This window comes from Panthera pardus, unplaced genomic scaffold (genome assembly GCF_024362965.1).
Source record: "Panthera pardus isolate Hobbes unplaced genomic scaffold, ASM2436296v1 HiC_scaffold_22, whole genome shotgun sequence".
NCBI classification, from domain to species: domain Eukaryota; kingdom Metazoa; phylum Chordata; class Mammalia; order Carnivora; family Felidae; genus Panthera; species Panthera pardus.
Window position 1 is genome coordinate 19,581,620 of NW_026526788.1, and position 27,521 is coordinate 19,609,140.

Below are 27,521 nucleotides of genomic sequence, written 5' to 3' on the forward strand. Positions count from 1 at the left end.
TATACGAAGCATGTAGATATCAATGCTTAAAATATATTTTTATAGTAAAGTATGCTAAATGACTTAATACTCCTATTTAGACATCCAGTGCCAGTTTTGCATTTCAGCTCATAAATTTACACACCCATGCCCTATTTTTTGATACAGTAGAAGATGTTATCACAGTCACCTAAATCACTAAAGGGAGAAAGTTTGGACAAAGTCTGAGGAAAGATACCTAAGATATATTTGAAAAAAGAGGATAGTTTTTTAGCTGGGCATCTATTATTTTCTAGAATTATTTCTAAGTGTTTCTCTTATCAATACTATGTTTAATCCTTGATAAGCTTTTGTTGGAAATCACTTTTAAAATTATGAATGTTATATCATAATACTGCATGTTTTGAAAAGCAGAAGAAAAACAGGAGATCCTAATATAGTCATTATTATCATCTTAGTATATTTTTTTCTAGATTTTTTTATTTGATAAATTGAAGTTATGATCATCATACTATCATGATATGATATTATTGCTTTTTTGGTCTTTTGAAAAGTGAAACAAGTTTTGTTTTGCAAATATAGCAACACAGATAACTACTCCTTAGTGTACAGTTCTATCCTCAAAATGGAATATTTGCTTTTTTAATAGTAATTTGACTTAAACTTCTTATGTAAGAAGATTAAAATACAACTTTATAAATGTTTTGAGCTGCTGAATTTTTTTATTTGTACAATTCCACAGTACACTCTTTATATCAGTCTGGGAGATCTTAGGATACTTAAAAAAACAACCAAGCCCTTTGTGGATAGAGCATCAAAGAGAAGAAGATCTGTTTTTTTATTTCTCGCTCTGTGACTTACTAGTCTGTTTCCCTATCCATATAATGATACTGTAGCTAAGTACAACCAGCATGTAATATATAATGATTACTCTGTGATAGATGCTGTTCTAAGTGTTTGACATATATTAATTGATATAACCATTAGTGAATCCAAGAAGTTGAAATAATTATTATCCCTGTTTTGCAGATGATGAAGCAGAGGCACAGAAAGTTGAGTAATGTATTGAGAATCACATATCTAATAAGTGGCAGTGCTAGGGTTCAAAACCAGGCAGTTGGCTTTAGATTCCATGCTATTAACCATTTTAGTACATGGCTTTTCTTATCCAAATGGACTTATATCTATTGTATTTAAATTGATAGACATATAGAGTCAAGTGAGTTTATGGTCATGATTTGCAAACTGGACTATTCTATACATATGTAAAGTGGTATTTAAACCTTGGCATATTTAATCATTTTCACTGATGCATCACACTGTGTTGTTGTGCATTTTAAATCTCTGGTCTCAAGTAACATATGCTGAATCATTTAACATGGTAAATGAGTAATATAACTTTGTTTATTCTTGTTCTATCACTTAAAATTTTTCTCCTCCAAAGGGATTTAGAATAATTGTTTGGAAGTTATAAATATTCTGTCAAAGTATCATTTCATTGTGAAGTTTTCATTTGAGAAAACTATTTATGAACTGATACAGCTGTTTAGTCCCTCTAGTGGCTTTGAGTAGCAGTCGACTGTTCAGATGACACAAATATGTTAGGAAGACTTGCAGATTACAAGATTAGGTCTAGGACTCCAGGTTCTTTCAGTAAAGAAGGATACAACTTTGGGGCACCAGGGTGGCTCAGTCTGTTAAGCATCCACTTTGGCTCAGGTCATGATCTCACAGTTCGTGGGTTTGAACTCCACGTCAGGGTCTGAGCTAGAAGCTCAGAGCCTGGAGCGTGCTTTGGATTGTCTCCCTCTCTCTGCCCCTCCCCCACTCATGTTCTGTCTCTGTCTCTCAAAAATAAATAAACGTTAAAAAAAAGAAGGATATAACTTTAACAAAAATTTTAGAAAGGAAGAACACAGTATTTATGCTTCTTGGTAGATGAAGTGGTTTTCCTTGAGATGAAAGGAAGAAAGTGTTCTTTTTCTAAAAAGCCACAATGTCAGTTTTTTTGGCTTCTAAATCTTTGCAATTAAGCTCACTCTTCCTTTTACCCTGGGTATCATGTATTTTTCTTTCTTAATCACAACAAAAGTGTAAAAAAACAAGATAACCTATTACAGGTAAAGAGTTCTGAGGTCCTTCTCTGTGGAAATAAATAGCATAGATCTAAATGAAGCTGTTTATGCCTATTTTAGGAAGCCAAACACATATTATAAAAACCAAGTTAGCAGGATGTGGGATTGCCCCCACTAAAGCAGAGTAGCATCCTTACATGCTTTAGTTCCCTGAAATACACATAGAAAGCATATTTAATGAGTGCTACTAATCAAAATAATAAGCCTGATACTTTCCATCAAACTGAATTAATGGTTGTCTATAATGTATTAGCTCTCCTGTCTTCCCACCTTCTTTTTAACAGTGGGTGAACTGATATTACATTAATTAAAAACAGGTATTGAGATACTTGTCCTGTCTCCTTTTAACCTTGTGATGCTGGAATAAAAGATGCTAGAATATACAATCCAGATTTTCAGGGAATTGGAGGGATCCTCAGGCTACCTCAGAACATCTGTCTGAAGGCAAAACAGGTTCTGTTTCTAGCCACTCTTGGTCAAGATGGCCTCTGAAAAGCTGAACTTTTTCTGCATTTAATTGGTTCTGGGATGAATTTGAAGGTTCTGTTAAACACATTACACAGTATTAGAGGCTACTATGTTCTGCAGTTGTCCTTTGTATGGGGAGGAAGCTACCATCCTGAAGCTTAGTTTAGTGCTACCCATAGTGTTTCTGGATGTTTCCTCCACTGCTCTCTATTCCTATTATTCTGTTTTTTGTTTTGTTTTGTTTTGTTTTGTTTTGTTTTGTTTTGTGGCTCTTTCTCTTCAGTGTACCACATTGCTTATTAGATGCCTAGTATCGTTTTGGATTTATGAAAACCTTTCCAACAGGGATAAGGTTGGTGTGTTGCTTCCTTCACTTTAAACTTACTTAGTAGTGCAAACAATCTGACGATTCTCAGTGCAAATGACTACCCTCCTTATGTGAGCGGAGTCTGGATTTTGTTTAGAGGGAACCAAAAAGACCTGATGGCCTGTGCTCATTGTTCTTCTCTAAACCAGTAAAATTCTGGCCTGTGTTTTTGCTTCCCCTAAATTTTGATGTGTTGTATTTTCATTTAGTTAAAAATATTTCCTAATTTCCCTTTTGATTCTTCAACCCTTGAGTTATTTAGAAGTATATTATTTATTCTCCCAATACTTGTGATTTTACAGATAGTTTTCTTCTCTTTTCGGTCTTTTTTTTTTTTATGTTTATTATTGAGAGAAACAGAGCCTGCATGGGAGGGGCAGACAGAGACGGGGACGGAGGATCTGAAGTGGGCTTCCCTCTGACAGCAGAGCCCAAGGTGGGGCTCAGAATGACAAACTGCCAGGAGCTGACCTGAGCCGAAGTCAGACCCTTAACCTACTGAGCCACCCAGGCGCCCCCAGATAGCTTTCTGTTATTGATTCTGAGTTAATTCCATTATGAACAAAGAAATTGTTATTTGACTCCTTTTCAATATTTGGGATTTGTTTTATGGCCCAGTGTATGGTCTGTACTTTATCCTTCCATAATAGTGATGCCCTTCAGATGCCCAACATAGCTTTTGAATGAAAATATTTAATGAATTCCAGACTTCATTTTGCCAGTTTCTGGTTGGTGTCTGTGGAGCCTAGGTTATTTCTAAGGAATGAATGCCAAACCTTCCCGATGTCTTCTTGCACTTTTATGAGCTTCCAGAACAGGAGTGATGAAACCAATTTAGTGGGTCATAAACATCATTTTAAAAAATGGAATAGAAAATGGAATATTAATGCTTTAGGTATAGTAAGAGTGGTAGTGTTTCATGAAACTTTTTTTTTTAATTATATATTTGTGCCTGTGCCCTGTGCCTGTGTGTATGTGTGCTAGGTTGTACTATATGTATCATATTTTTCTTGTTATGAATTGCTGTAAGAAAAGTATGAAAAACATTGTTCAATAGCATAAGATCCTTAGGTAAAATTAATATTATCAGAAATATATGCCACACATTCGTATGTGTGTATATATAGAGAGAGCAAATGGACATACATACACATAGAAACACACATACACATATATATATATGTATATATATATTCACATATACAGTATAAAGTACTGTAGCCTTGGAAACCGTTCTATTTGCTACAAACCGCCAATGCTCATTGTTTTCTACTAAAAGTTGTAGCATTTGTGATATATAACCACAGTATTCAAGAATAGTGCTGAGTGATACTAAGATTAATTGATTTATTATGCAAATACTTATTAAGTGCCTGCTGTATAACAGTTATTTGGGATAGAACTGTAAGAAGTGATACATAATAAATATTTGACAAATATTGAAAGATATGTTGGTCTTTTAAGTAGTTTTTAAGAAATAGGCTGCTAGCTTTTTATTCTTTCATTTTTTTTCTTTCTTTTTTTCCTGAAGCACCTTTCTTTGTTACTATGAAGTAAATAGTAACTTTTAATAATGTAGCATTGAAAATGCTCTATGTTGCATGTTACATTGTGTGTTAGAATTGTATTATGCATTTTGAAAAGTTGTCTGTAATTTTCTATCATGTTTTTCTTGCCTCTCAGAGTATCTTTAAACAAAAACACTCCTCAAAGCTTATGGAGTAGTGTTCATTTCTAACCTTTTGTAAAATTAGAGTTCCTGGGAAAAGAAAAAGAATCCCTTTTCATTTCCTCACTTGTCACACTTTTGTGTTTCTTGAGTATGGCTGAAACTGTACAAATGACCTTAATTCAAGTACCAGAGTATTGTTGACTCCAATATTGATTGAGAATAATGGGCTGTAGTTACTGTAGCCTTGAGGTGAGTATTGTTTCAGGGTGGGGAGAGTGCTGGAGTGGAAATCAGATGGTCTGAGCCTTTGTTCTAACTTTGGCTTTATGACCTTGGCCAAGATACTCATAGTCTTTATTTTCTTTATCTAGAAATGATGCATTGAACTAGATCGTTTCCGTGGTCCTTTCTGATTTATAATGAGTCTTTTAAGATGTCTTACTCTTTGATTAAAAAGCAGTTATTTGTGATGCAAATAAGATATATTTCTGTTTTTGTACCAGTATCACATAACAAGCTTTTCTAATTCCATTTAGCTCCCATCTGTTTCACAGGTATCTTTAAAGTATAGAGATCGTTTTATCCACATATTTAGAAAACTGCCTTATACAGCTACCTTCCATGTAGTAGATTTTTTTGGATTCTAGTTAATGCATTTATGTAGTACCTTCTGTATATAAGGCATATACAAAATGAAATAAGGAGATACATGGAAAAGTGATGTATAGCTAGCATGAACCTAAGAAATTTAAAACTATTAATAGTGAGAAAGATACCATAATTATTGGGTAGACTTATGAAAGTACAATAAGGAAAATGTAACATATTTGAACAGAAAGAGAGTTGAAGGTTGGAGAGACCAAATTTATTTAGGGAAGATCAGGAAAAATATTATGCAGATGGAATTAGATATAGGTTTGGAAGAATGGGTAGCATTTTTAAAGATGAGGTTCATAAAGGAAGCTACAGAAATGAAAGCACCAGAAAGTACTTGTCTTGTTTAGGAAGGAACAGATAATCCTGCCTTTGGGAAGCATTTGGGGAATAGTAGACATACAAGTTCATACAGTGGAGGGCCTTGAAGACTCATCATGAGAAATGTGTACTTAATGCTTCAAATTTGGGAAAGTTTGGGAAGCCATTGAAGTTTTTTTGAGTAAGGAAGTAACAGTCTTAATCATATTCTTAGGTATCCATTCTTGCCCTCATAGAACATAGGATTGTTTACCATTTGTAATTACAAATCTGATGAATGTCATAGTATAGAGTTCTCTGGGAATATAGCAGGGACCCTTTGAAGTGTTCAAGCAAAACCTTAAAAAAATGTGTTTAAGATGAGACTTTAAAGGTAAAAGGAAAGTAGGTAAAGTGAATGAGTGTGTGTGTGGTGGGGAGGTGCTTAGGAGTCTTCTATCTAAAAGGAAACAAGGGACAAAATAGCATTTGGGGACTTTAAAGTTATGATTGGTATGGAGAGCATTGGGGGAAAATGGTTGCAGAGAGAAGGAGTCAGATGCTAGAAGGCCTGGTAATAAGCCATTTTAAGGATTTATAAATTTTATGTTAAAGCTAATGAAAAATATTGAAAGGGTTCAACTTGGTACTTTGAGAAGATGATTTTAACTACAGTGTCTTGGTAGAGAAATAGGACAAGTCAGTTAACCCACTACACTTGTTTAAGTGAGATCCAAAGAGGGTCTGACCTAGGATGGTGGCAGAAGACATTTGGAAAGAGGGTTATATGAGAAACCCTGGCCTTTTTGAGTTGGTCTGACCCACCCATGCCTACTTGGCCTTTCAGATCAGATCTCTAAGGCTCGGTGGTCAAGGCAGTCTCTTCAGACCCCTACTACCCAATCTGTTCTCAGATACTTTAATAGTGTCTCCCTGATTTGAACCTTTGGCTTCTTATGCTGAAATGTCTCATCTTGCTCTTCTCAGACTTTTTTTGTCCATTGGACCTCAGTTTTTTATATTCTGGGACCCTTTCAGTGGGAGGGATTTGGACTGAAGGAGAATCTGAACAACTTGTACTGATTAATATGAGGGATGGGAGAGTGGGGTGGGATATGATGAAGGAATCAGATGGTGATTCTAAAGTTTAGAGTTTGGATTACTGGAAAAAGTATATTTTTATCATAATACTTCATAAAGAAGACTGAACTACAGTTTTTACTGGGATATCTTAGATTTATCTGAGATGCATTTTTATTTATGTAATTCCTGTAATGGAAATATATGTAAAGGAGGTGACTGGGAGTCTTCTCTTTAAGAGGAAGCTATGTTTTAAACTACAGGCAAGATAATATCGTGGGAAATTGAAAGTCATTATGACTGCTGTAGAAATCACTGGGAAAAAGTGGTTGCAGATCTGAGATATTGGGTAGATGATGTCCCTAATCTTGACCTCAAACATTTATTCCAAATTATGCTCTTTATAACTCTGGTTCAATAAATACTATTTTGATGTAACAAAGTCAGTAGCATAACTGCTTTCTTCATCTTTTTTTGTGCAGAATTTGGCTGCATTATTATTATTGATTGATTGACTGATTTTTTAATAAATAGCCTTTACCAGATATATCTGATCCAGAGACAGTGAAGCAGCTAGGACCATTGTGTTGAAATGAGTAGTTCCTATGACTTAATCAATTGGATGCCATCAGCATTTTGAAGTCTTCCAGGAAAAATCTGCATGGTTAATAATAAAGCTGTTCTTTAATTCAAGAGTTTAAGGAGGTTCTGTATATGGAGACCTTTCTGACAATTGTTTGATATCTCTATTGAAATAGCTCTAGTCAGCTGGGTAAGGAGACCAGAGTCTGAACTGTAAGCCTGTGAATGTTTATTTACAGACAAATCAAATATAGCTCATATATCCCCTTAGAGACAACATCAAAAATACAATGTGGTAAGAATCACTGTCTTGTTTTAGGAGTTTTCAGGTAAAGATAGTTGTGTCACATGAATTAATTGCCTGTTGAGCCAGGGTTTATGAAATAATGTTTTCATATGCTTTGGGTTCAGTAATTTAGATTTTGGACTGTAAATCAGTCCCTATGAACAGGCTGTGCATTAATGTCCTTTATACACATCCAGTGGGGTATATATTGTATCTATTACAGAGATTTAGACCTTCTGAACATTGAAGCTAGAGAACAACCAAGCTTTTTCAGTCTGGTCAGCATAATTTTTTAGAGAATATTTACTGCATAGTGTCATATTAAGTTTGATGGTAAATAAATAAGGCAGCTCTGACTTGTTAGCTTTCATTCTCCACTGTTCAGGTTGGACTTTTAGCCTTCTGGGAACTGAGAGATTAATGCAAGCCTCTCTTCTCTTAGATTCCCTTCTTTGTTTCCTTTTATTTGTTTACTTTCTTTGAATTAGGCTGCCTCATCTACTTTTAGATTTTTAAATTCCCTAGAGGCAGGGACTGTGTCTAGGTTGGTTTTATGGAGAACACTCAGCATATTGTGGGGGTGTTATAAACATGCCATCTGTATCAATTTAAAATTCAGTTTCAGACCTCTTAGTACTTTCCTTTGTGTCTACTTGGTTATAGAAATCTGAACTGGAATAGAGGTGCTTAGCCATGTAAGGCTATATAAATCCATTAAGTACACATTTTTGTGGACGTATAATGCTTCTATAGTTCCAGTCAAAATCTGCCTTTCATATACAATATCTTATATTTTTATCTTTAAATTTAGATACCCCAATTAGTTTTTTTATTTGAATGTTAATCACATTGGAATAGAAAATTGCTTCACTGACAGATTACTTTTGTCTGGAGCATCTTTCACCAGTTTGATGGTATTTATTGCCTGATCTGTGTTTAGGTATAAGGTTAGTTTGTTTTAAGCTTACTTTGTCTCAAAGGAGAAGAAGGAAATTGGATCAACTATGTATTTCAATTTTAGATTTTAAAAGTCACTGGAAATGAAATTGGAAGATACACCCATACATTAGACACACACGCACACACACACACACACGCACACACCACATAGTGTGTTGACTATAATGAATTTCTTTTCATATATGGATTCATAACTAGTCTCATTGTTTGATAGACATCTGTTAACATTAGAAGATTTCTACATATTTCTGTTAGGTATATACCTGACAGTAAACTTGCTGGGTCATTAAGTATTCCTGTGTTTACCTTTGGTAGTTAATGTCAAACTTTGCCTCATTCACCAGCAGCATGAGAGTTCCAGTTGCCTACCATCTTTGCCAACACTTAAATTTTTTCTGGCTTTTTCACTTTAACTATTCTGCTGGGTTTGTGGTGGCATCACATTTTGGTTTTAATTACATTTTTCGTTGATGCCTAATGAAGCCAGGCCCCTTCTCATATATGTATTGGCTGTTTGGATAGTCTTGTCTTGTCTTGTCTTTTCCTTTCCTTTTCTCTTCTCTTTTTTCTTCCTTCCTTCCTCCCTCCTTTCCTCTTTCTTTCTTTCTTTCTTTCTTTCTTTCTTTCTTTCTTTCACAGTCTCTTTTATAAAGTGCCTATTCGAATCTGTCTTTTAAAAATTGATCTGTAGATAAAGATTTTATGTATTCTGGATGTGGTTCTTTTGTCAGATATGTATATTACAAATATTTTCTTCTGTTTGATGGTTTGCTTGCCGTGTAATACTTTTAATGTGTCTTTCGATGAACAAATGTTCTTGATTTTAGTCCAGTCCAAATTTTTTATTTTTTCCCTTATGGGTAGTGCTCTTTGTTTGTGTCCTGCTTAAGAAGTTTCTGTCTCCTCCAAGGTCATGAAGACATTTTATGTTTCCTTTTAAAAGCATTATTTTATCTTTTAAATGTAAACCTATGATCTATTTAGAATCCATAGAACCATATCCAAAGATATGGTTTGAAGTGGGAGAGGTCAAGGTTTATTTTTTTCCCATATGGATACCTAGATGACCATCTATTGAAAAAATTTTTCTTTTCCTCCACTAGAATCCTGCTGACTTCACTTTTAATTTTTGAAGGCTAGGTTTGCCATTGTTTTCTTTCCATTTGAAATACATTGATAAATAACGTAAATACTCATGGTCCCACTCATATGTCAGACACCATCACTTTTGCTTCTACATCAAAAGTGCTATTTGTTTATCAGAAATAGTGATAATATCCTAAGTTGGGTTTAAAGGATATATTGTCCATTTCTTTCATGTGCAACTCTCTGCAGTTAAACTTTATAGAGCCCTAGGGAGATACCACCCCATTAAAGTGTGTGAAAGATACCCCCTGGATTTGGCTTATGCCCTGTGTGGCAAAATGAGGCAGCCCTAACTGCTACTTGTAATAACTGGCTAATACAAAAACAAAATACATTAAGTTTTCTGTGCTGTAGCAATCCACCTTTTGCAAATAAGGGTTATTTTTATTTAAGTATAGTATTGTAGTGTGCCACAGGTTTAAAGGGGTAGAGTAGGAGATAGTCTTTGAGGTAGTATATGTGGCTTTCCCGAATTTACTAGATCATATAACCTTATTTATTAATGTTTCATACTTGTACTTATTTTTTATTTAAAAGGTAGTTAGTGTCAGTCCAGATATTCTATGCCAGTTCCTTACTAGATCACACTTCTGTCCTAGGAAGAAACTTTCTAAGATCCTTAGAATGTTCTAAACTTGAGTAGACACATTCAGAAGATGACTCTTGAGGTGTATGGCTACTCTTAAATGTATTTGCTTGGAGACAGAACCATTTTTAAGTTTCTAAGAATCTAGAGTCCCTCTTTACTATAGCTTTTAAACTGTGTCTTGTGAAGTTATTTTTTTCCACAAATCAGTTCTCCTTGAATTTCATGCCTCAGTTTAATCATCAACAAATATGCCTGACTGGTGACTTAGGAGGATTTTTATTAGCATCATAACCTGATATCATTAAGTCTTTAAAACATTGAGAGGGTAAAGGTGGGATAATAGTATAAAAACAGAATCATAATCCCTATTAGATAGGATGTGGAACTGCTTAATAAACGTTTGCTATAATTAGTCCACTGGTTAAATTAATCATGGGACAAAAAACAACAAAAACAAAAAACTCTGTCATTGCCACAAACTGCGACCCTATCCCTGGGCAGCTCTGTCACCAAGGATTGCCAGTGGTTGGAAGATACCCTACTTTGAGCCTGGTCAACTCAGCACAAACCCCTAACTCCTGTCAGAAAAGCAACCAAAAGCTGTATCCTGACATTAGGTCAGCAGCATCCTAAATAAACAATAAGGATGGAATATTTAGAGTTATGAGGTCTTCTAAACCAGAAAAAAAAAAAACAAAAATTACTAATGAGAATTTTGTGTGGCTTTGGCTATTTTACTAGAATATCATACATTCTGTAAATTGAAAATAGTTGCAGCAGTAGCATGATTTTTAATACTTTAATGATTAATATTCTTTTGAGATTCATTTTTAGGTATGATTATTTGTTACTTAAAAGGCCACCTCGGTGTTTTTAAGTGAACTGCACTCTTCTCTCTTAACACCTGTTATTACAATACTCTTTTTATTATATGTAGTCTACATGGCTACCTAAGGGAATAATTGATTCTGATTCTGTTGCCAAGTCTAATTATTTGCATTTCTTTAATGTTTTTATTTATTTTTGAGAAAGAGAGACACAGAGAGACAGATCATGAGCGGGGGAGGGGCAGAGAGTGAGCAAGACTCAGAATCTGAAACAAGCTCCAGGCTCCAAGCTGTCAGCACAGAGCATGATGCAGGGCTCCAACTGGAGATGAGATCATGAATGGAGCCAAAGTTGGACGCTTAACTGACTGAGCCACCCAAGCACCCTAATCATTTGTATTTCTAAAAGATTTAAATTTGAGTTGTCTATTCCCTGCTGATCATGTTTTTCCTTAAATTTTATTGGTTAGCTGAAATCATATCACACACCCTATATGAAAGGCATTGTGCTAAGGGTTATGGAGGAATCCATCAATAAAATGCAATAAAACCCTAGTTTAAAAAAAAAAAAACATTCTGGTAGAAGAGGAAAAGGAGGGAAGAAATAAGTTCTTATTATAATACATGCCAAATATTTAGGTACTTTTGCATTTTCATTCAATTTTCAATATAGTTCTTCAGGGTTACCAGTGATGTCCCCAGATGAGGCACTTGATACTCAAAGAGGTTAAGTTGCCCAGAGTCACACAGCTAGTAAAGGTTAGTGCAAGGCCAGATTTCATCCAAGTCTGACCCCAAAACTTGTGGTCAGTGACTGTTGAGAAGATGGCCACTATTAAGGAGAATGGGTAAATTTTGGGCATAGGGAAACAGAAAGAAGATTATTTTAGGAGAAAGAAAATTGTGAAGGCCAGAAAATTTAGCCTTATTACAACCAAGTAATCAGGTGAAACCTGACTAGATGCTCTCAAACTTTTGGTTCTTAGGACCTCCTTGTATGAAAAGCACTGAGGGCTTCAAAGAGCTTTTTTGTTTGTATGGGTTATATCTATTAATATTTACCATATGAGAAACAAAAACAAATTTAAAAATAGTAATTTAGAAATAACAAAACCATTACATATTAACATCAAGTAACATTTTTATTAAAAATAACTTTTCCAGGGGCACCTGGGTGGCTCAGTTGGTTAAGCATCCAACTCTTGACTTTGGCTCAGGTCATGATCTAACGGTTCATGAGTTTGAGCCCCACATTGGAGCTGCACTGTCAGTGCAGAGCCCGCTTAGGATTCGGTCTCTGTCTTTCTCTCTGCCCCACCCCCGCTTGTGCTCTCTCTCTCTCTCAAAATAAATAAGAATTAAAAAAATCAAAATCTAAGAATTAGATGATAGTTGAATCCTCATATCTGCTTAGGAATTCAGTCTGTTACAATATCACATGCCATATAACTGGAAAACTCCACTGTATACTCATGAGATATTGAGAGTGAAAAAAGGTAAATAACATGTTAGTTTTATCATGAAATTAATGCTGTCTGCATAGACCTCCTGAAGGTGTTTTAGAAAACCCATGGGACTTCTTTGGAGTATTATTGGGCAAGCTTGTGAAAGAGAACCCAATTGAGTATGTAGGGTTGAGTTCATTGGTTAAGTTTGGTTTTTTTTTTTTTTATTTTTTTTATTTTTTTTTTTAAATTTTTTTTTTCAACGTTTTTTATTTATTTTTGGGACAGAGAGAGACAGAGCATGAACGGGGGAGGGGCAGAGAGAGAGGGAGACACAGAATCGGAAACAGGCTCCAGGCTCCGAGCCATCAGCCCAGAGCCTGACGCGGGGCTCGAACTCACGGACCGCAAGATCGTGACCTGGCTGAAGTCGGACGCTTAACTGACTGCGCCACCCAGGCGCCCCGGTTAAGTTTGGTTTTAATAAACAATGTGGGAGCCACTGAAATTTTCTAAGGGAAGATGAAATAGAGCTGTGCTTTTAGAAGATTATTCTACACATAATGCATAGATTTGGGAAGCAATTGTAGTTGTACTATAATTGGTTGTTGAGGTAACTGTGATAAGCAGTGTAACAGATATTGAGAATATATTGTCCTCTTCATCTGACTATACATGAAGGACAAGAGAAAGAGTCAAAATGATGCTGAGATTTTTGAGCCTTGTGACTGGGAGACTAATACTCTATTAGTAGATCTAGGAAACACAGGAGAAGAAGTAAGCTTGAGAAGGAAAGTAGTGGATTAAGTTTTAGAAAAATGTACAAAATCTACAAAAAAAATGTTTTACGTTATTATTACGTTGAAATAAATTTAGTCTTAGAGAAAAGTTACAAAAAATGATACAAAAAATTCATATGTATCCTTCACCTATTTTTCCCTAATATCTACAACTTACATAACCATAGTACATCTATCAAAATGAAGAAAGTAACATTAAGTACAATACTATAAACTAAACTCCTGACCTAACTCAGATTTCACCAGTTTTTCTACTGTTCTTTTCCTATTTGAGGATCCATTCTGGGACCCCACACTGAATTTATTTGTTATGTCTCCTTAGTACATATATTGTATATGTACTAAGATATGTACTAAGATAGTTCCTCGGTTTTCCTCTTATAAAAATTATTTAGTGAAAAGAGAAGATGTTTATTATAAGTGTAGTGGAAAAAAGTGTCTTTTCATCTTTTTAAAAATGCCTAAGAACCTGAGTAAAATTTCACTATTTTTTCTTTAAAAAGTTACAAAAGTGGGCACCTGGGTGGCTCAGCCAGTTAAGCATCCGACTTCGGCTCAGGTCATGATCTTGCAGTTTGTGAGTTCAAGCCCCGGGTTGGGCTCTGTGCTGACAGCTCAGAGCCTGGAGCCTGCTTTGGATTCTGTGCCCCTCCCTCTCTCTCTGCCCCTCCCCTGCTCTCAGTCTGTCTCTCTGTCTCTCAAAAATAAATAATAAAAATATTTTTAAAAAATAAATGGTTTTAAATGCTTTGTCTTTGAGACCTTTTACCTTTAGTCAGTGTGAGGTAAAAGCATGGCCATGAGGAGGCCTAGGCAAGGGATTAAAATGAAGCAGTTATTTGGAGACTACCTATAGTGTACATCCTAGATTTCGAGGTACTTGGTGGAATAGGAAGAAGTGTTCAGGAAGTCAGAGCCAGGGTCGGGTTGTGAACTGTATTTTAGAGTGGCTTCCATGAGCAGTAAGAAATGTGAAGTTAGGTTTTGGCTCTTACATGAGGATCTTATGGACTTGAGCAATTTGTATAATTCAGTGATGATTCTTAAAGAGACAGTGGAGAGAGGAGCAAAGGAAGAGATTACTAATCCTAGAATTTCCTTTTGAAATAACATAAGAATCACTAAATTATTTTTAATAGAAAATTTATGTGGCTGTGATGATAGAAGTAGATAAGTAAGAATGTCAATTAAATCAGAAAAACTATAAATCAATAATAAGACAGTTTTTGAAAAACTTGGAGTAAACTAAATCAGAAGAGACAATTTAACAAGGATCAGTGGTTCTTGTTTTGTGTGTGTGTGTGTGTGTGTGTGTGTGTGTGTGTGTGTGTCCTATCTTAAAAGTACACTGGCTGCTGAATAGACTAAGAACAAAAGGGTGGGGTTTTGGTTTCTTTGGTTTTAGTTTTTGTTTGTTATATATTTCACCCCCTTAGCAAGTCTCAGAATTCCTCATTTTTCTTTATTCAGTTTTGGAATCTGTAGTTTTCTGGGTGAGGGAGAGTATATTTTGAGCCTTTTGTTTTCTGTTGGTTCTGTCTGTAGCTAGACAAAATAGTTTCATTTATATATTTCCAAATATATCAGGGCATTTTCTAGAGATGTGGTTTAAGAAAGGTATAGAACCTTAGATATTTAGACACCTAAAAAGTCTAGGATGTGTTAGTCTCCTCACCTAAGCATTAGTGTCATTATTAGTAACTAATGATCAATCTCACTGTTAAGAATGTTTGATGTACTGTCAGCTGCTTCTTTCCTATAATAAGTGAGCTTTAAATAGACAACTTAAGAACGTAACCTTTACAGTTCAGTTGTGAGATTTTTTCTCTTGTCCTGAGCTCTAACTGCTCCTAACAGGAGGTGGAATCAGGGCACAAAAATATAAAAACAAGATAACCTTTATTTTTCTATAATATGTTAAGGAGATTTGAAGAACAGTTTAACATTTAAAATTTGAACATGATTCAAGGCTATTAAAAATAAAATTAATATGGAGTTGTTAGTATACAAAATAAATTTATGTATTTATATATATTTGATATATTCACACATACAATAGTTCTGTAAAAGCTGTATGGAAGTTATTTATAACTTCCAGTTTTTTAACTATGGAAACTCATTTTCTAAATAACTAGTTTTGTAGTTAAGATAAGGGCAAACTAGTCCTATTTATCCATTTACACTAATGTTTAGAAAACTCAACGTGATTAATATTTTCAGAAGTAATCTCCTAAAAGCCCAGATTAGAAAACTATTAAATAAAGCACAGTCATCTAAAATGGATCTTGACTTGGGAACACCCCTCCCCCAGTCATTTAAACTGTTCAATAATTGCATTCTGCTACTAGAGAATTGGACAGTTATCCATTCCATATTAACGTAACATTTACTTGAATGCTTACTACATGTCAGGGATTGCTGTACATTTCACATGTATCATTTCTCTTGTTTGTTATAGAAACTATGGATAAAGGTACAAATGCCACTTTACATTGAAGAAAACTAAGGTTTAGAGAGGAAAAAAAAATGTTTTGCCCAAGATCATATGGCAAGTGAGTAATGGCACCTGGACTTGAAGTTCCAAGCCTTGCTTTTTGACCATTTTTGCTAAGTCAAAGACTGAAATCTTCCTCTTTATTGTTCAACTATACCTGGAGCAAAGAAGCTGCTAACTGTGTTAAATTCTTATCAGGAAGAAGAATATAGCACCAGCTGTGAAGATAACAGCAACAAAAACAAAATGAAAGTACCAAGATATACTGGAGAAGATTTGGAAGAAGGAGACCAGAGTTTGCATTTGGCTCAGTTTTAAGCTCATATGTCACTTTCTTAGGAAGGCCTTTCCTACCACATCCTCTTCCATATTTGTCTCTGTTAGAACACTGAACTCATTGCTGTAATTATACAGTGATTCTAAGGTGCACATATTTTTCATTGTAGCATGTCTAAAATCTGGATTCATCTTATAATTGATGGTATCTTAATTGGTAGCATTTCTTCTTAATTGTTGGTACAGAAAATAAGGATGTAATTTATGTTCAATGGCATCTTAGATTTGATGAAACACAGTATTTAAATGTGTTCCCATGGAAAGGTTTATATCATTCCAACAGTTTTAAGTACCAGGTAGAGACAACGATTTTCCAGTTTCTAACCTAGTTCTCTTTTAAAGTCCAGATCTGCATGCATGATTAACTGAATCTCCCTTTGATACCACAGGGATCCCTGTTTCAATATGTGTACTTTCCAAACAAACTTTGTCTTTTAGTATTCCATCTCAGTAATGGAATCTACATTTGTGAAGCTAAAAAGCTAGAAGTTTGCCAGGTTTTGAATCCTACTTCTACCCTATACTAGTTATAAAGAGACACAGTGAAACGTTTGCCTTTATTCTTCACCTGTAAGATGGGTACCATAATAACACCTACCCCCTGAAGTGGTTAGGACAATAAAACATGGAGTACATGTTAGCTGCCACTAATCTTCATGATAAATATCTGTGACCTCTCTCCTTAACTCTATACATGTAATTTCATCATGAAACCCTGTGAGAGGTAAGCTCTTCAAAACATCTCATTTCTATCCACTTTTATCTCATTGCTACTTCTCCACCCCAAGCCCTCATTTTTCTCACCTATACTAATAGCTTCTCCTCTTTTGCATCTCTAATCTGTTCTATACAAAGACCAGTCAGCCATCTTTCAAATCAGGTCATGCAGCTTCTTAAAACCCCCAATCCTTGGTATGATGTGTATTGTTCTCAGTTGTCTGCCTGGCCTACATTTTCAGCCTCATCTTTTGCCACTCTACCTCACAGTGTCACTCATTTCTCCCAAAACAAATTCCCATTCATCCTTATTTTTCAACTTAGATGCCACTTCCTCAAAGACATTCTGATCTTCCAAACTTGAAGTGGGTACTTCAGTCCTAATGTATAATCTTTTATATTGAATTTATACCTTTCAAATTTGGGGTGAAGGTAAGGAAGTTAAATGATTTCTCCAAGGCTTGTGATGCTAGTTATGGCAGAACTAGAATGTCAACCCAGGACTGGCCAACTGTCATTTCCATGATCCTTCATTTTCTTCCTTGAGAGCAGAAAAGAGCATATGAATCAATGTGCCAGGCTTTCAAATATGGCCTGACTTCTCTCCTTTCTTTCCATTTAATCTTCAGGTTGTTCTTTCAATATCCATTTGGCTGTCAGCCATCACTCCCAAAGTAGATTGTAAACCTACTGAAGTCGTTCTTCATATATTCTTATAGTATAGGTGCTTTTTTTTTTTTTTTTTTACATGAGAGAGCATTTGCATGAGCAAGGGAGGGGCAGAGAGCGAATCCCAAGCAGGGATGGGGCTCAATCTCATGACCATGAGATCATGACCTGAGCTGGTATCAAGAGTTGAATGCTTAACAGACTGAGTTACCAAGACACCTCTATAGCATTCTTATATATCTAGCACTTACATAAATTACTTTGCGTACAGTAGATACTCATAAATATTTTTGCCTTAGGAATATTAGAGAAAAACTATTGTAATCAATTTAATTTTTTCAAGGTTTGGAGCTATCTCACGAAGGAATTTCATACCTCCCATCCTCTTCTACCAATCAGTAACAGTACATTGGCTGTTTCATATTTTGAATAGAACTGCCTAAAATTATTTTGAAGTAATTTGTGTCTATTCTATACAAAGACAATAGTTTGTGTCTTCATGAATTATTATGATTGTGTCACTGGAAAAACAATTAACCTTAAGTATTTTTGCTTTGCTACAGGAATTAAGTGATCTACAACGTGACCCACCTGCTCATTGTTCAGCTGGACCTGTGGGAGATGACTGTAAGCATTGCTTTCTTGCTAGGATTTTGCTACCATTAATGATATAGGTTTGAACACTTGTTAATGACTCCAAAACTCCTTTGTTTGTTTCAGTGTTCCACTGGCAAGCAACTATTATGGGACCTGTAAGTATGATTCACAAATATGAAATTAATTCTCTCAGCCATACTTCATTCTTGCCATTTCACCTTTGATCAGATGTTTGTAGCTAAGGTGGAGTTTTTTTGTACTCTGAATCACTCAGGAAGAAAAATACAGTTAAAGGATTTATGATAATTTTCTAAAGCAATGGTGGCAAATACTTGCTAGGATCACTGTGATTTTTCCTTTGCCACATCCTTGATCATTACACATAGTCATGGATCATGCATAGTGCAACCAGCTGTGTGTTTGCTTTATCTGTTTAAAAAAAAATTTTTTTTTAACGTTTGTTTATTTTTGAGACAAAGAGAGACAAAGCATGAATGGGGGAGGGTCAGAGAGAGGGAGACACAGAATCTGAAACAGGCTCCAGGCTCTGAGCTGTCAGCACAGAGCCGACACGGGGCTCAAACTCACGGACCGCGAGATCATGACCTGAGCCGAAGTCGGCCGCTTAACCGACTGAGCCACCCAGGCGCCCCATCTGTTTTTAAACACAAAAGTCAGTTGTTCAGAACTAAGCATTATTCTCACATCACCAAGTTTTGTAGGTTAGAAATGAGTCTCATTAACTCAGTAATGGAATACCTGCAAGTAACAAGCACCAGTTTACAATAACTTTCTTCACTGTTCGCATGTGTGAGAGAACGGATGAGATACTGCAATGGATCTGTCTTTGCCACCTCACGATTGGTTGTTTTTAGTTTTGGTGTATTGTACTGAACTCAGAATTACCTGTGATTTTATGATTGGCTTTTCTTAACACTTAACCACCTTTGTTAAGATTATTTCTTTCTATACCTAAGAGGCAGTTATGACTTGAAACAGGCTTTTCTTTCGTGCACAAAAAACTGATTGCATAAGAATGGGCATTGACAACCTTCTGGGTGAGAGTATACTAGTAGCATGTTTCCATGAACATCATTCTCTCTTCCCTCCCCTGAAAGAGCTGTATCTAGTAAGCCATAGAGGTTTTAATCATATTGCCTTGTGTTTCACTTTTAAAAACAATAGCAATTACTGAATTTTCAGAGCTGGAGTCCTCGGAAAATGTCTCAAATTACTAAATTGTTATATTAAGTTAGCTTACCAAAGGGTAAAATGCAATATATTTATTTAAATAACAACAGTAAGAATCTAGGTATTTGTTTTTCATTGCTTACTAAGAACCTTCAAAATACTATTATTAAAAGGCCCACCCTAACCACTTGAATTATAGCCCTTCACAGATATTTCTTAGGTGAATCACATGTAGCAAATGGTTACAAATGATGTTACTCATCCCCCCTTTATTTTAGTAATGCATACATGCCACTCTATAATATGATTTGAATATCTGAGCAGACCATATCTGTTGATTGTAATTACTTACATTTTCCACATTCCTTATAATTTTTGATGAACTAGAATTAAACTAGTAAGAATAATTACACTGTACAGTTTTCTAATGTATATGCAGAAACTTAAGGAAGTAATGATAGTCTTGCTGTTATTACCAAAGTGGTAGTTTAACATGATAAATTTAATTAAATATAAAGGAGTCAAAATAGAATTTTAGGGTTTAACTGTTACTAAGTGAAGATTGGAGGTCTGCATTGTGTGTTACTTAGCCTTTCCTTTTTATAACTTGGTCTTTTTAGTTTATCTCTATTCTTGCCCCTTTCTTATAGGACTATCAGAACTTAAGTTTTATAAATAAAAAGGTAAACATAGCCCTAACCTTTTTTCCCATACTGATTACTGTTGCAGAAAATTCTTCTTTTCTCAAAGCAATCTTGCGTGTATACTGATCTTTAAAAATCTTTACTCACAAACAGACCTGTTTGAGTAAGTCACACCACTGTGTGTGTGCGATTTTTATGTTTAACCATCATGATTGTTGTCTTCCTTCATACCTGCAAAGGGAAACCTGTTTTCAAGGTAAATGATTTGAACTTATGACAAAATGATGGCTTTTTTTTTTTCAAATATATTTGGGGGGAAATCATCTTAGGTTATTAAATAAATATAATAACCAAACACTGATGCAAATATTTGTAATTTCAGCCTGATAGCGCCTATCAAGGTGGAGTCTTCTTTCTCACTGTACATTTTCCGACAGACTATCCTTTTAAGCCACCAAAGGTATTTTTAGTTTTATGATTGGTGTGACTCCTTTATCAGGGATTTTACTTTCTACCCCAAGATATGTTCATGATATCAGAGACTTTGGGTAGATTAGCATGTTCAAACTATTCTGTAAAATCACTGTATCTAAAATATGCTTTCTTACTCAAATATTGGACTATATCTGTAAAACAAAAGGTGGTATCTGATATACTATAAATTAGCTTCTTTACCTTTTTTTCCCCCCTCCTCATTAGATATATATGTAGTTTGGGAAATTTTTTAATGGTCAAAAATCAGACTTTTCTTTTTTTTTTTTTTTTTTAATTTTTATTTTTAATGTTTATTTATTTTTGACAGAGAGAGAGAGAGACAGAGCATGAGCGGGGGAGGGGCAGAGAGAGGGAGACACAGAATCCGAAGCAGGCTCCAGGCTCTGAGCTGTCAGCATAGAGCCCGACGCGGGGCTCGAACTCACAGACCGTGAGGTCATGACCTGAGCCGAAGTCGGACACTCAACCGACTGAGCCACCCAGGTGCCCCCAAAAATCAGACTTTTCTGTTCAGAGGATTATCTTTCCAAAGTTGACCTTATTTCTCAGTTCTTAAGTATTCAACAAAAATTTATTGAGCACCTCCAATGTTCTGTTACATTGGGGACTACAAAAGTAAATATGACACAGCCCCTTTATTAAGTATGGTAGGGAAAATAAAAACATGTTCTTATTAAATTAAATTTAGACTAGACCTGAAGAGAAAATAAATGATGGTGACATCAAGGAGGGACAGATTTGTTAACAAATTCTGTCACTTGAAATAATTATTTTATATTTTTAAGAACACCTGATTAACATTATATTTATGAAACAATATAACAATAACTCTTGTGGAAGATTAGAATTGTTAGCAGATTCCTTAGGATAAGTAATAGGCTGAGGCCCCTCAACTTGCCTCTGGAACAATGTCAGCACTCTATTTGTAGATCCAGGCATCACTTGTAAGTATCAGTGATTTTCAAATTAAGAAAAGGATTACTTTGAGGGATGATGGAAGCCATGGTTAATTATTCAGGTACTACTCAGCCAGTCATACCAGCTATCATGGATTGTCACATTTTTGTTTTGTTTTTAGATTGCTTTCACAACAAAAATTTACCATCCAAACATAAACAGTAATGGAAGTATTTGTCTTGATATCCTGAGGTCACAATGGTCACCAGCTCTGACTGTATCAAAAGGTAATTTCATTTATCAGATTTATAACAGCTGATAACAGTGAGACAAAAAATATTTAGGGACTAAATATTTAGGGAAGTATTAGCAGAAGTATTCAGGGACTAAAGTTAAAAAAAAAATCTGTGTTTTCTCCTGCTTTGATTTTGCTTTTCTTACCTAGTTCTTCTATTACTCTTTTGCTTTTAGCAATTAACTTATGGGGAGGGGTTGATGGGCAAATATAAATGATAAAATGAGAGAAATCTTAAATGTTAGAGCTAGAAATTTGGATAAGCCTGTTGACATTTTGCCCCTTTAGTTTGGGCTTTAAAGAGAGAGACAGAGATAGAGTAAAAATAAGATTTTGGGACCAGCTGCCTCATTTATTATGTGGGATTGTTGATGTAATGAGTAAAGCTTTATATCTTTTACTTCATCTAGGAAATACCTGATTAGGCTGAAAACTGATTTAAAATGAATGACACATTTCACTCTTTAGAATAATGCACTACATTTAGCATGTTATTCTAAACTTTGAATAATCAATAACATTATTGTAATGACTGATAACATAATCCCTGCGGATTCTCATCTTTCACAGATATATAGTTTTGTTCTTTGCTAAATTATCAGATATGTACCCTAGACTATCTGAAGCCTTTTTGTTATTAGCCAATACTATTTGCTGTGCCAGCCCTCTTAATTCATGTCTTGTTTCTCTAGCAGAAGAGAACCTGACTGTTCAAAATATTGTTTTGAGTTAGAAGCATCTGCCCCTGAAGTAATTTGGTAGTTTTCCCTTTTTGTAAAATTTTTTTAAAATTTAGGAAAACTTATTTCTCTTGAAGGATTCAGGGGAGGAATCTATGGTCATTTAAAATGTCTTTTAAATAAATGCTATCTGAATGTTTAACTTATTTTTTATAAAAGTGATAAGGATTATAGGAAGCAGCATCCACAGCCATAATTATTTCAAATATTAGGTAAGTAGTAGCCCTTCAGGTCAGCTAGTTATTATGACTGGCAGCTTTTCTGACCAAAAATATTTGTTTAAAATGTTCATGTCGATTCTAGTGCCTTTTTAAAAAATCTCACATAGTGTAACTGTTATGCAGTAGATGTAGGAAAAATTTTCTGTTGAAGGGTTATTCAAATTAATATACTCTTTTCCTGGAATGGTATCACAAAATGAAATTCATTTGGCATAAGTGCTTAAGTACTTACACATATAAAAGAAATGGCAGACTGCCAGATGTTAAGCATTTATCTCCTAACTCTTGCAGCTTTTTATAAATATTAATTAGTATGGTTGGCTTCTGGAAACTATCCTTTAAGAAGAATTTCTAATAGCCTCAGTTTCCTCATCTGTAAAATGGGGATTATAATAGTATTACCATATAAGGTCACTATGCATCTGGCACATAGTAAGCACTCAAATGAATGTTAACTATTACTACCTTTTTCCTTATCTTAAAACATTTGATTTGTGTGCATGATCGTGAAATAAGGGCACCTGGCTCTTGACAGCAAGAGTGGGGAATGAAGAACTTCCCTCTTGGTTATTTTATAGGGTAGCTTATACTTTTGTTCATTTGTGCATTTTTCACTTTTTAATATTTTAAATGGTTTATTTTGCTTTTTATCATGAGTTTAGTATGGAAACTTTCTAGGGATGTGGGCCCAGATAATCTACCCTATTGGTTTAATATACAAGGCATAAAATTTCACTGGGCAGATAAGGAAGATGAATAAAATATTAGTTTTCTCATTAGCCCTGAGCAACCCCTTGTCTGTATCATTTAAGAATTAACTCTGCTTTATGCATTCACTTGTGGATTTGTAAGAGTAGGAAAAGGTAAAGGAACATAGAGGTGGGTGAAGATGAAATATTGTTCCAAAGACTCCTTGTACCCCCTCAGAAGTGGTAGCATGCAATTGAAGCAGAAAAATGAGGAACCAGAGTCCTTGTTCCTTACTTTTTCAGATACTTAGATTTTTTTTTTAAATGTAGCTATTTGAATTTGTATTTTGACATGGCAGTAAACAACTACTTTTTCAATTTTCACTTATATTTTAATATACTATACAAGCTATGTATTGATAACTGTTCACATTATGTTTAAATGAGTGATACAAATGTGTATGGAATAAAAGATTCATTAAAAAATCTGACAAATGTTTCTTCTTGGTAGGCAAACTATAGCACCAAAGTAAAAAAGTGCATAAACATGAGTCCGAAATGGTTTTTGGACTGTTAACTGTAATTTGATTGCTTTAATTTGAATTGATTAGAACATAGATCTTCTGCATTAGATAATTTTCTCATTAAAATACAAAAATATCTCTAAGAAATATCTAAAGTTAGGATACGTTCTAACAATGTTTTGAATTAGGTACCATATTTGGGGTGTATACATATTACCTAAAAATATTTTTGTAGAGAACTCTTGAGTTTAAATGTTGTTAATAGTTACTTTAGAGATGCACATTTTTTAAATAAGTAGAAATTCAAATAGAATTTAAAACTTCAAAAGTTTTAGTAATTTTTTATTATATACATTGTATGGTAATTTTATAATTTTAAATATTAAAAATACTTGCTCCTAACCAAAGATAATCTAAAATGTAATTTAATATGTTTATTTTATTTTGTTTTCTTTGTAAGTTCATTGTCTATATTCAGTAAAGTCATTTTCATACATGTGATTGTATAAAATAGATCATTATCTAATGTGATGTTCTCTTTTCAATCTAGTTTTATTGTCCATATGTTCTCTACTTTGTGATCCTAATCCTGATGACCCCTTAGTACCAGATATTGCACAAATCTATAAATCAGACAAAGAAAAGTAAGTGTTTACTTATATTAGTTTCTGCTTAGAAGTATTTCTAGGTAGTCTGCCAAAACATAAGTATTATTAATATATTTAAGTCCATTTAATTGTGCTTATTATCTTTCCAATGGAAGATATTGTTCCTTTTAAAATTTTTTTAAAATCTTTTTTAAATCTTTTAAAAATATTTTTATAAAAAATATTGTTCCTTCCTACATAGTGTTTAATCCTTTACTATTTAATAGTACATGTTTATATTTGCATGATATGTCATGTTTTTTGATAGAAAGAACTATCCATAGTTCTAGGTAATAAATTTAAAATAAAAGTATTTGATAATTGGAAAGCATTGAATACTATATTCCTTATCTTCTCCCCAGAAGAGAAGATATCCCTAACTGCCTCCACCCTGACCTAATTTTCAAGCTGCCTCATTTTGCTGGTACCATTGATTCATTTACAGTTTACAGATTAATGCCCATTCAGGGTTGGCTTTTATAGATTTGTTAGAAATTGGTTTCTTCATTTTTTTGTTAATAACTTAGGTATTTTTTTATATTGGTTGTAGAGAAATCCATCAGTTAAAAAATCACTTGTTTTCTGTTTTATTTAATGTATGGTCTAAGTCACATTGACCCAATAATTGGCATATGAACGATTATTGCAATTAAGTGTAAGATGGTAGAATATACAGTTTTATGTAAACAGGTCTTCTAAAAGGTTCAATTTGTATGTTTTTACTATATCCCTTTTGTATGCCCACAGATACAACAGACATGCAAGAGAATGGACTCAGAAATATGCAATGTAAAAACAAAAAAAATTTTCATATATACCAGAGTACTGTAAAATCTAGGTTTTTTCCAACATTAGCAGTAAATTGAGCACTGTTTACTGTTTCATTGTACCATGAAATCTTTGATTTTTATCCATTTTACATGTATTTCTGAAGCAAGACAGACTTCCAAAAATACCCTTAAGACTGTGATGAGAGCATTTGTCATTTTGTATGCATTGAGAAAGACATTTATTATGGTTTTTAAGATACTTGGACATCTGCATCTTCAGCTTACAAGATCTGTAGTGCATCTGAAAAGCAACCAAATTATTTTTTGCTGAAACTAGATGTTTTTACATGAGAAATACTGTATGTGTTGTCTAAGATGTTATCAGTTTTATAAATCTGTATTCAGATTTCATTCTTTGTTAGCTCACTTTATAATTTGTATTTTTTTACTGTATAGACTAAATATATTCTATGTACATGTACCTAAACTCGTTACCTTTTTCCTGTGAACAGTATTGAAAAAACCCAACAACTGGTAATTAAATGAATTAACTGTCTGTCTCCCTTGTTTTAGGGTATTCTGTAGATTGAGTGCAGATTTCTTAAACCTGAAATGATCTTTACACTGTAATTCTCAGTATCCTGATTATGGAGAAACACTTGTTTTGATTTTGTTATACTTGACTTAACTTTATTGCAATGTGAATTAATTGCACTGCTAAGTAGGAAGATGTGTAACTTTTATTTGTTGCTATTCACATTTGAATTTTTTTTTCTGTATAGGCAATATTATATTGACATCTTTTACAGATATTAATGTAGCTTTTTCCATATAAATAAAATGCTTTTTCTACTATTTGTCTTGATTACTTAAAGAAATAAATTATCTATAAGTAAGGATAAAAACTATAAAATTTTGCATGAAAATTAATTCCAAATTGTGGAAATGAGGTCTGTTGTATTTAGCATTAATTGCCATTGATTCTAAAAATTCTATTTCTTTAGGTTTGTATCTGTTTACTGTATTAAAAGTCTAGAGGATGATATACATTGGTCCCTTGTTATAGAAGAGAATTTAGAATATGCTGAGGTTTGTCTTGGATCACATTTTAAATGGATTATTTACTAAAGTACTGTGATGAGTATAAGGCAGTGTCACCCACATTGAAGAAAGCATAGACCTGAAAAATACATTAGTTTAATTCATTAAAATGCCCCTCTAGATGAAATGGACATTGTATTTCTTAACATTTTAAAAGCTAGGATTTTTATCATTTGGTGTCATCACAGTTTGAAAGAGGACATCCAGTTTTTACTAAAGATGTTATAAAGAAAATTCTAAAATGATGCTTTCCTCTGTTTTTATAAATTTCCAGTTAAAAAGTGATTTAAATAAACAGGTTATCTTTGCAGATTTTAAAGAAAGCTAGAAAGTTTAATGTTTTAACTTGAAAAAAATACATTTCTAATTATTTAGCATGCTTACCAAACTTGAGTGGGTGTCATTTTTAAGAAGAGTTGTAGCTCTTTGGATTATTGCAGTAGCTGTGTAAGTGTACAAGAATCTGTGATTGATGTAGTCATTAGCAAAGCATTTAAATCACTTAAGTATTTTATCATGGATCATTATTATTAAAGTACAAAATAACCTGTTGTTAGAAAATGTGTTTTTATAAATGAATGTAAAAATAATTAAATGAATTGTGAAGTGGATGTTTAAGAAAATAGAGGCTTAAAAAGTACTATTAAGTAATGTCTTGAAACAGACATATCATGAAAAACACTGCTTTACTACCTATATGATTATAAGCTACATTCACCCAGAATTTGAACACTCAACATCATTAGATTTCAGTATTTAGTGTATTTTGATAGTAAAGGATTTTGTTTCTTGAATATCTTCCACTTTTTTAAAACTTTGATTTGTGTGGCATTTATTTTTGGAAGTGGCTTTTTTTTTTCCTTTATTAAAGTTTTTGAAAGTTGTCTAACTTGTTTGCCTTTGCTTACATCTGAATTATACGACCAGATTCTGGAAGAGTGAACACAAGTTACCATACTTAAATAAAAACCTTAAGAGTTCAACAGTGGCATAATGATTAGCCAGGTCACCATTTTGGTTATGTTGTTTTTGCTTAATGCTGACAAAGAGTGCATCAATTACCTTGTACAACTGCAAGTTCAAAGCAGGGAACTTCCTCCATGGATTAATCATTAATTTAGGGACTGCTTTGGAGTGAAGAAAATGAATAGTCTTTGGAGATTTAGGATTTTAACCTTTTGAAGTCTTGGGTGGTCCAAGACAG

The 27,521-nt window shown here is 34.0% G+C and overlaps 1 protein-coding gene across 3 annotated transcripts in view; it reads left to right on the forward strand.

The window, feature by feature from the left end:
- UBE2D1 (ubiquitin conjugating enzyme E2 D1) overlaps positions 1-26,071 on the forward strand; it is a 28,934-nt gene extending 2,863 nt beyond the window's left edge. Inside the window, exons 2-9 of one of the 3 annotated variants that reach the window (XM_019436092.2) lie at positions 15,749-15,842; positions 15,983-16,844; positions 18,070-18,133; positions 18,227-18,258; positions 20,321-20,398; positions 21,512-21,617; positions 24,350-24,443; positions 25,194-26,071. In XM_019436092.2, coding sequence (XP_019291637.1) covers positions 18,250-18,258; positions 20,321-20,398; positions 21,512-21,617; positions 24,350-24,443; positions 25,194-25,239 — 333 coding nt within the window. In that variant the 5' untranslated portion in view covers positions 15,749-15,842; positions 15,983-16,844; positions 18,070-18,133; positions 18,227-18,249 and the 3' untranslated portion in view covers positions 25,240-26,071. Of the gene's footprint in view, positions 1-15,748; positions 16,845-18,069; positions 18,134-18,226; positions 18,259-20,320; positions 20,399-21,511; positions 21,618-24,349; positions 24,444-25,193 lie in introns of all 3 variants that reach the window. The other 2 variants (XM_053910288.1, XM_019436091.2) reach the window with 2 other exon arrangements.
- Positions 26,072-27,521: the final 1,450 nt, after the last annotated feature.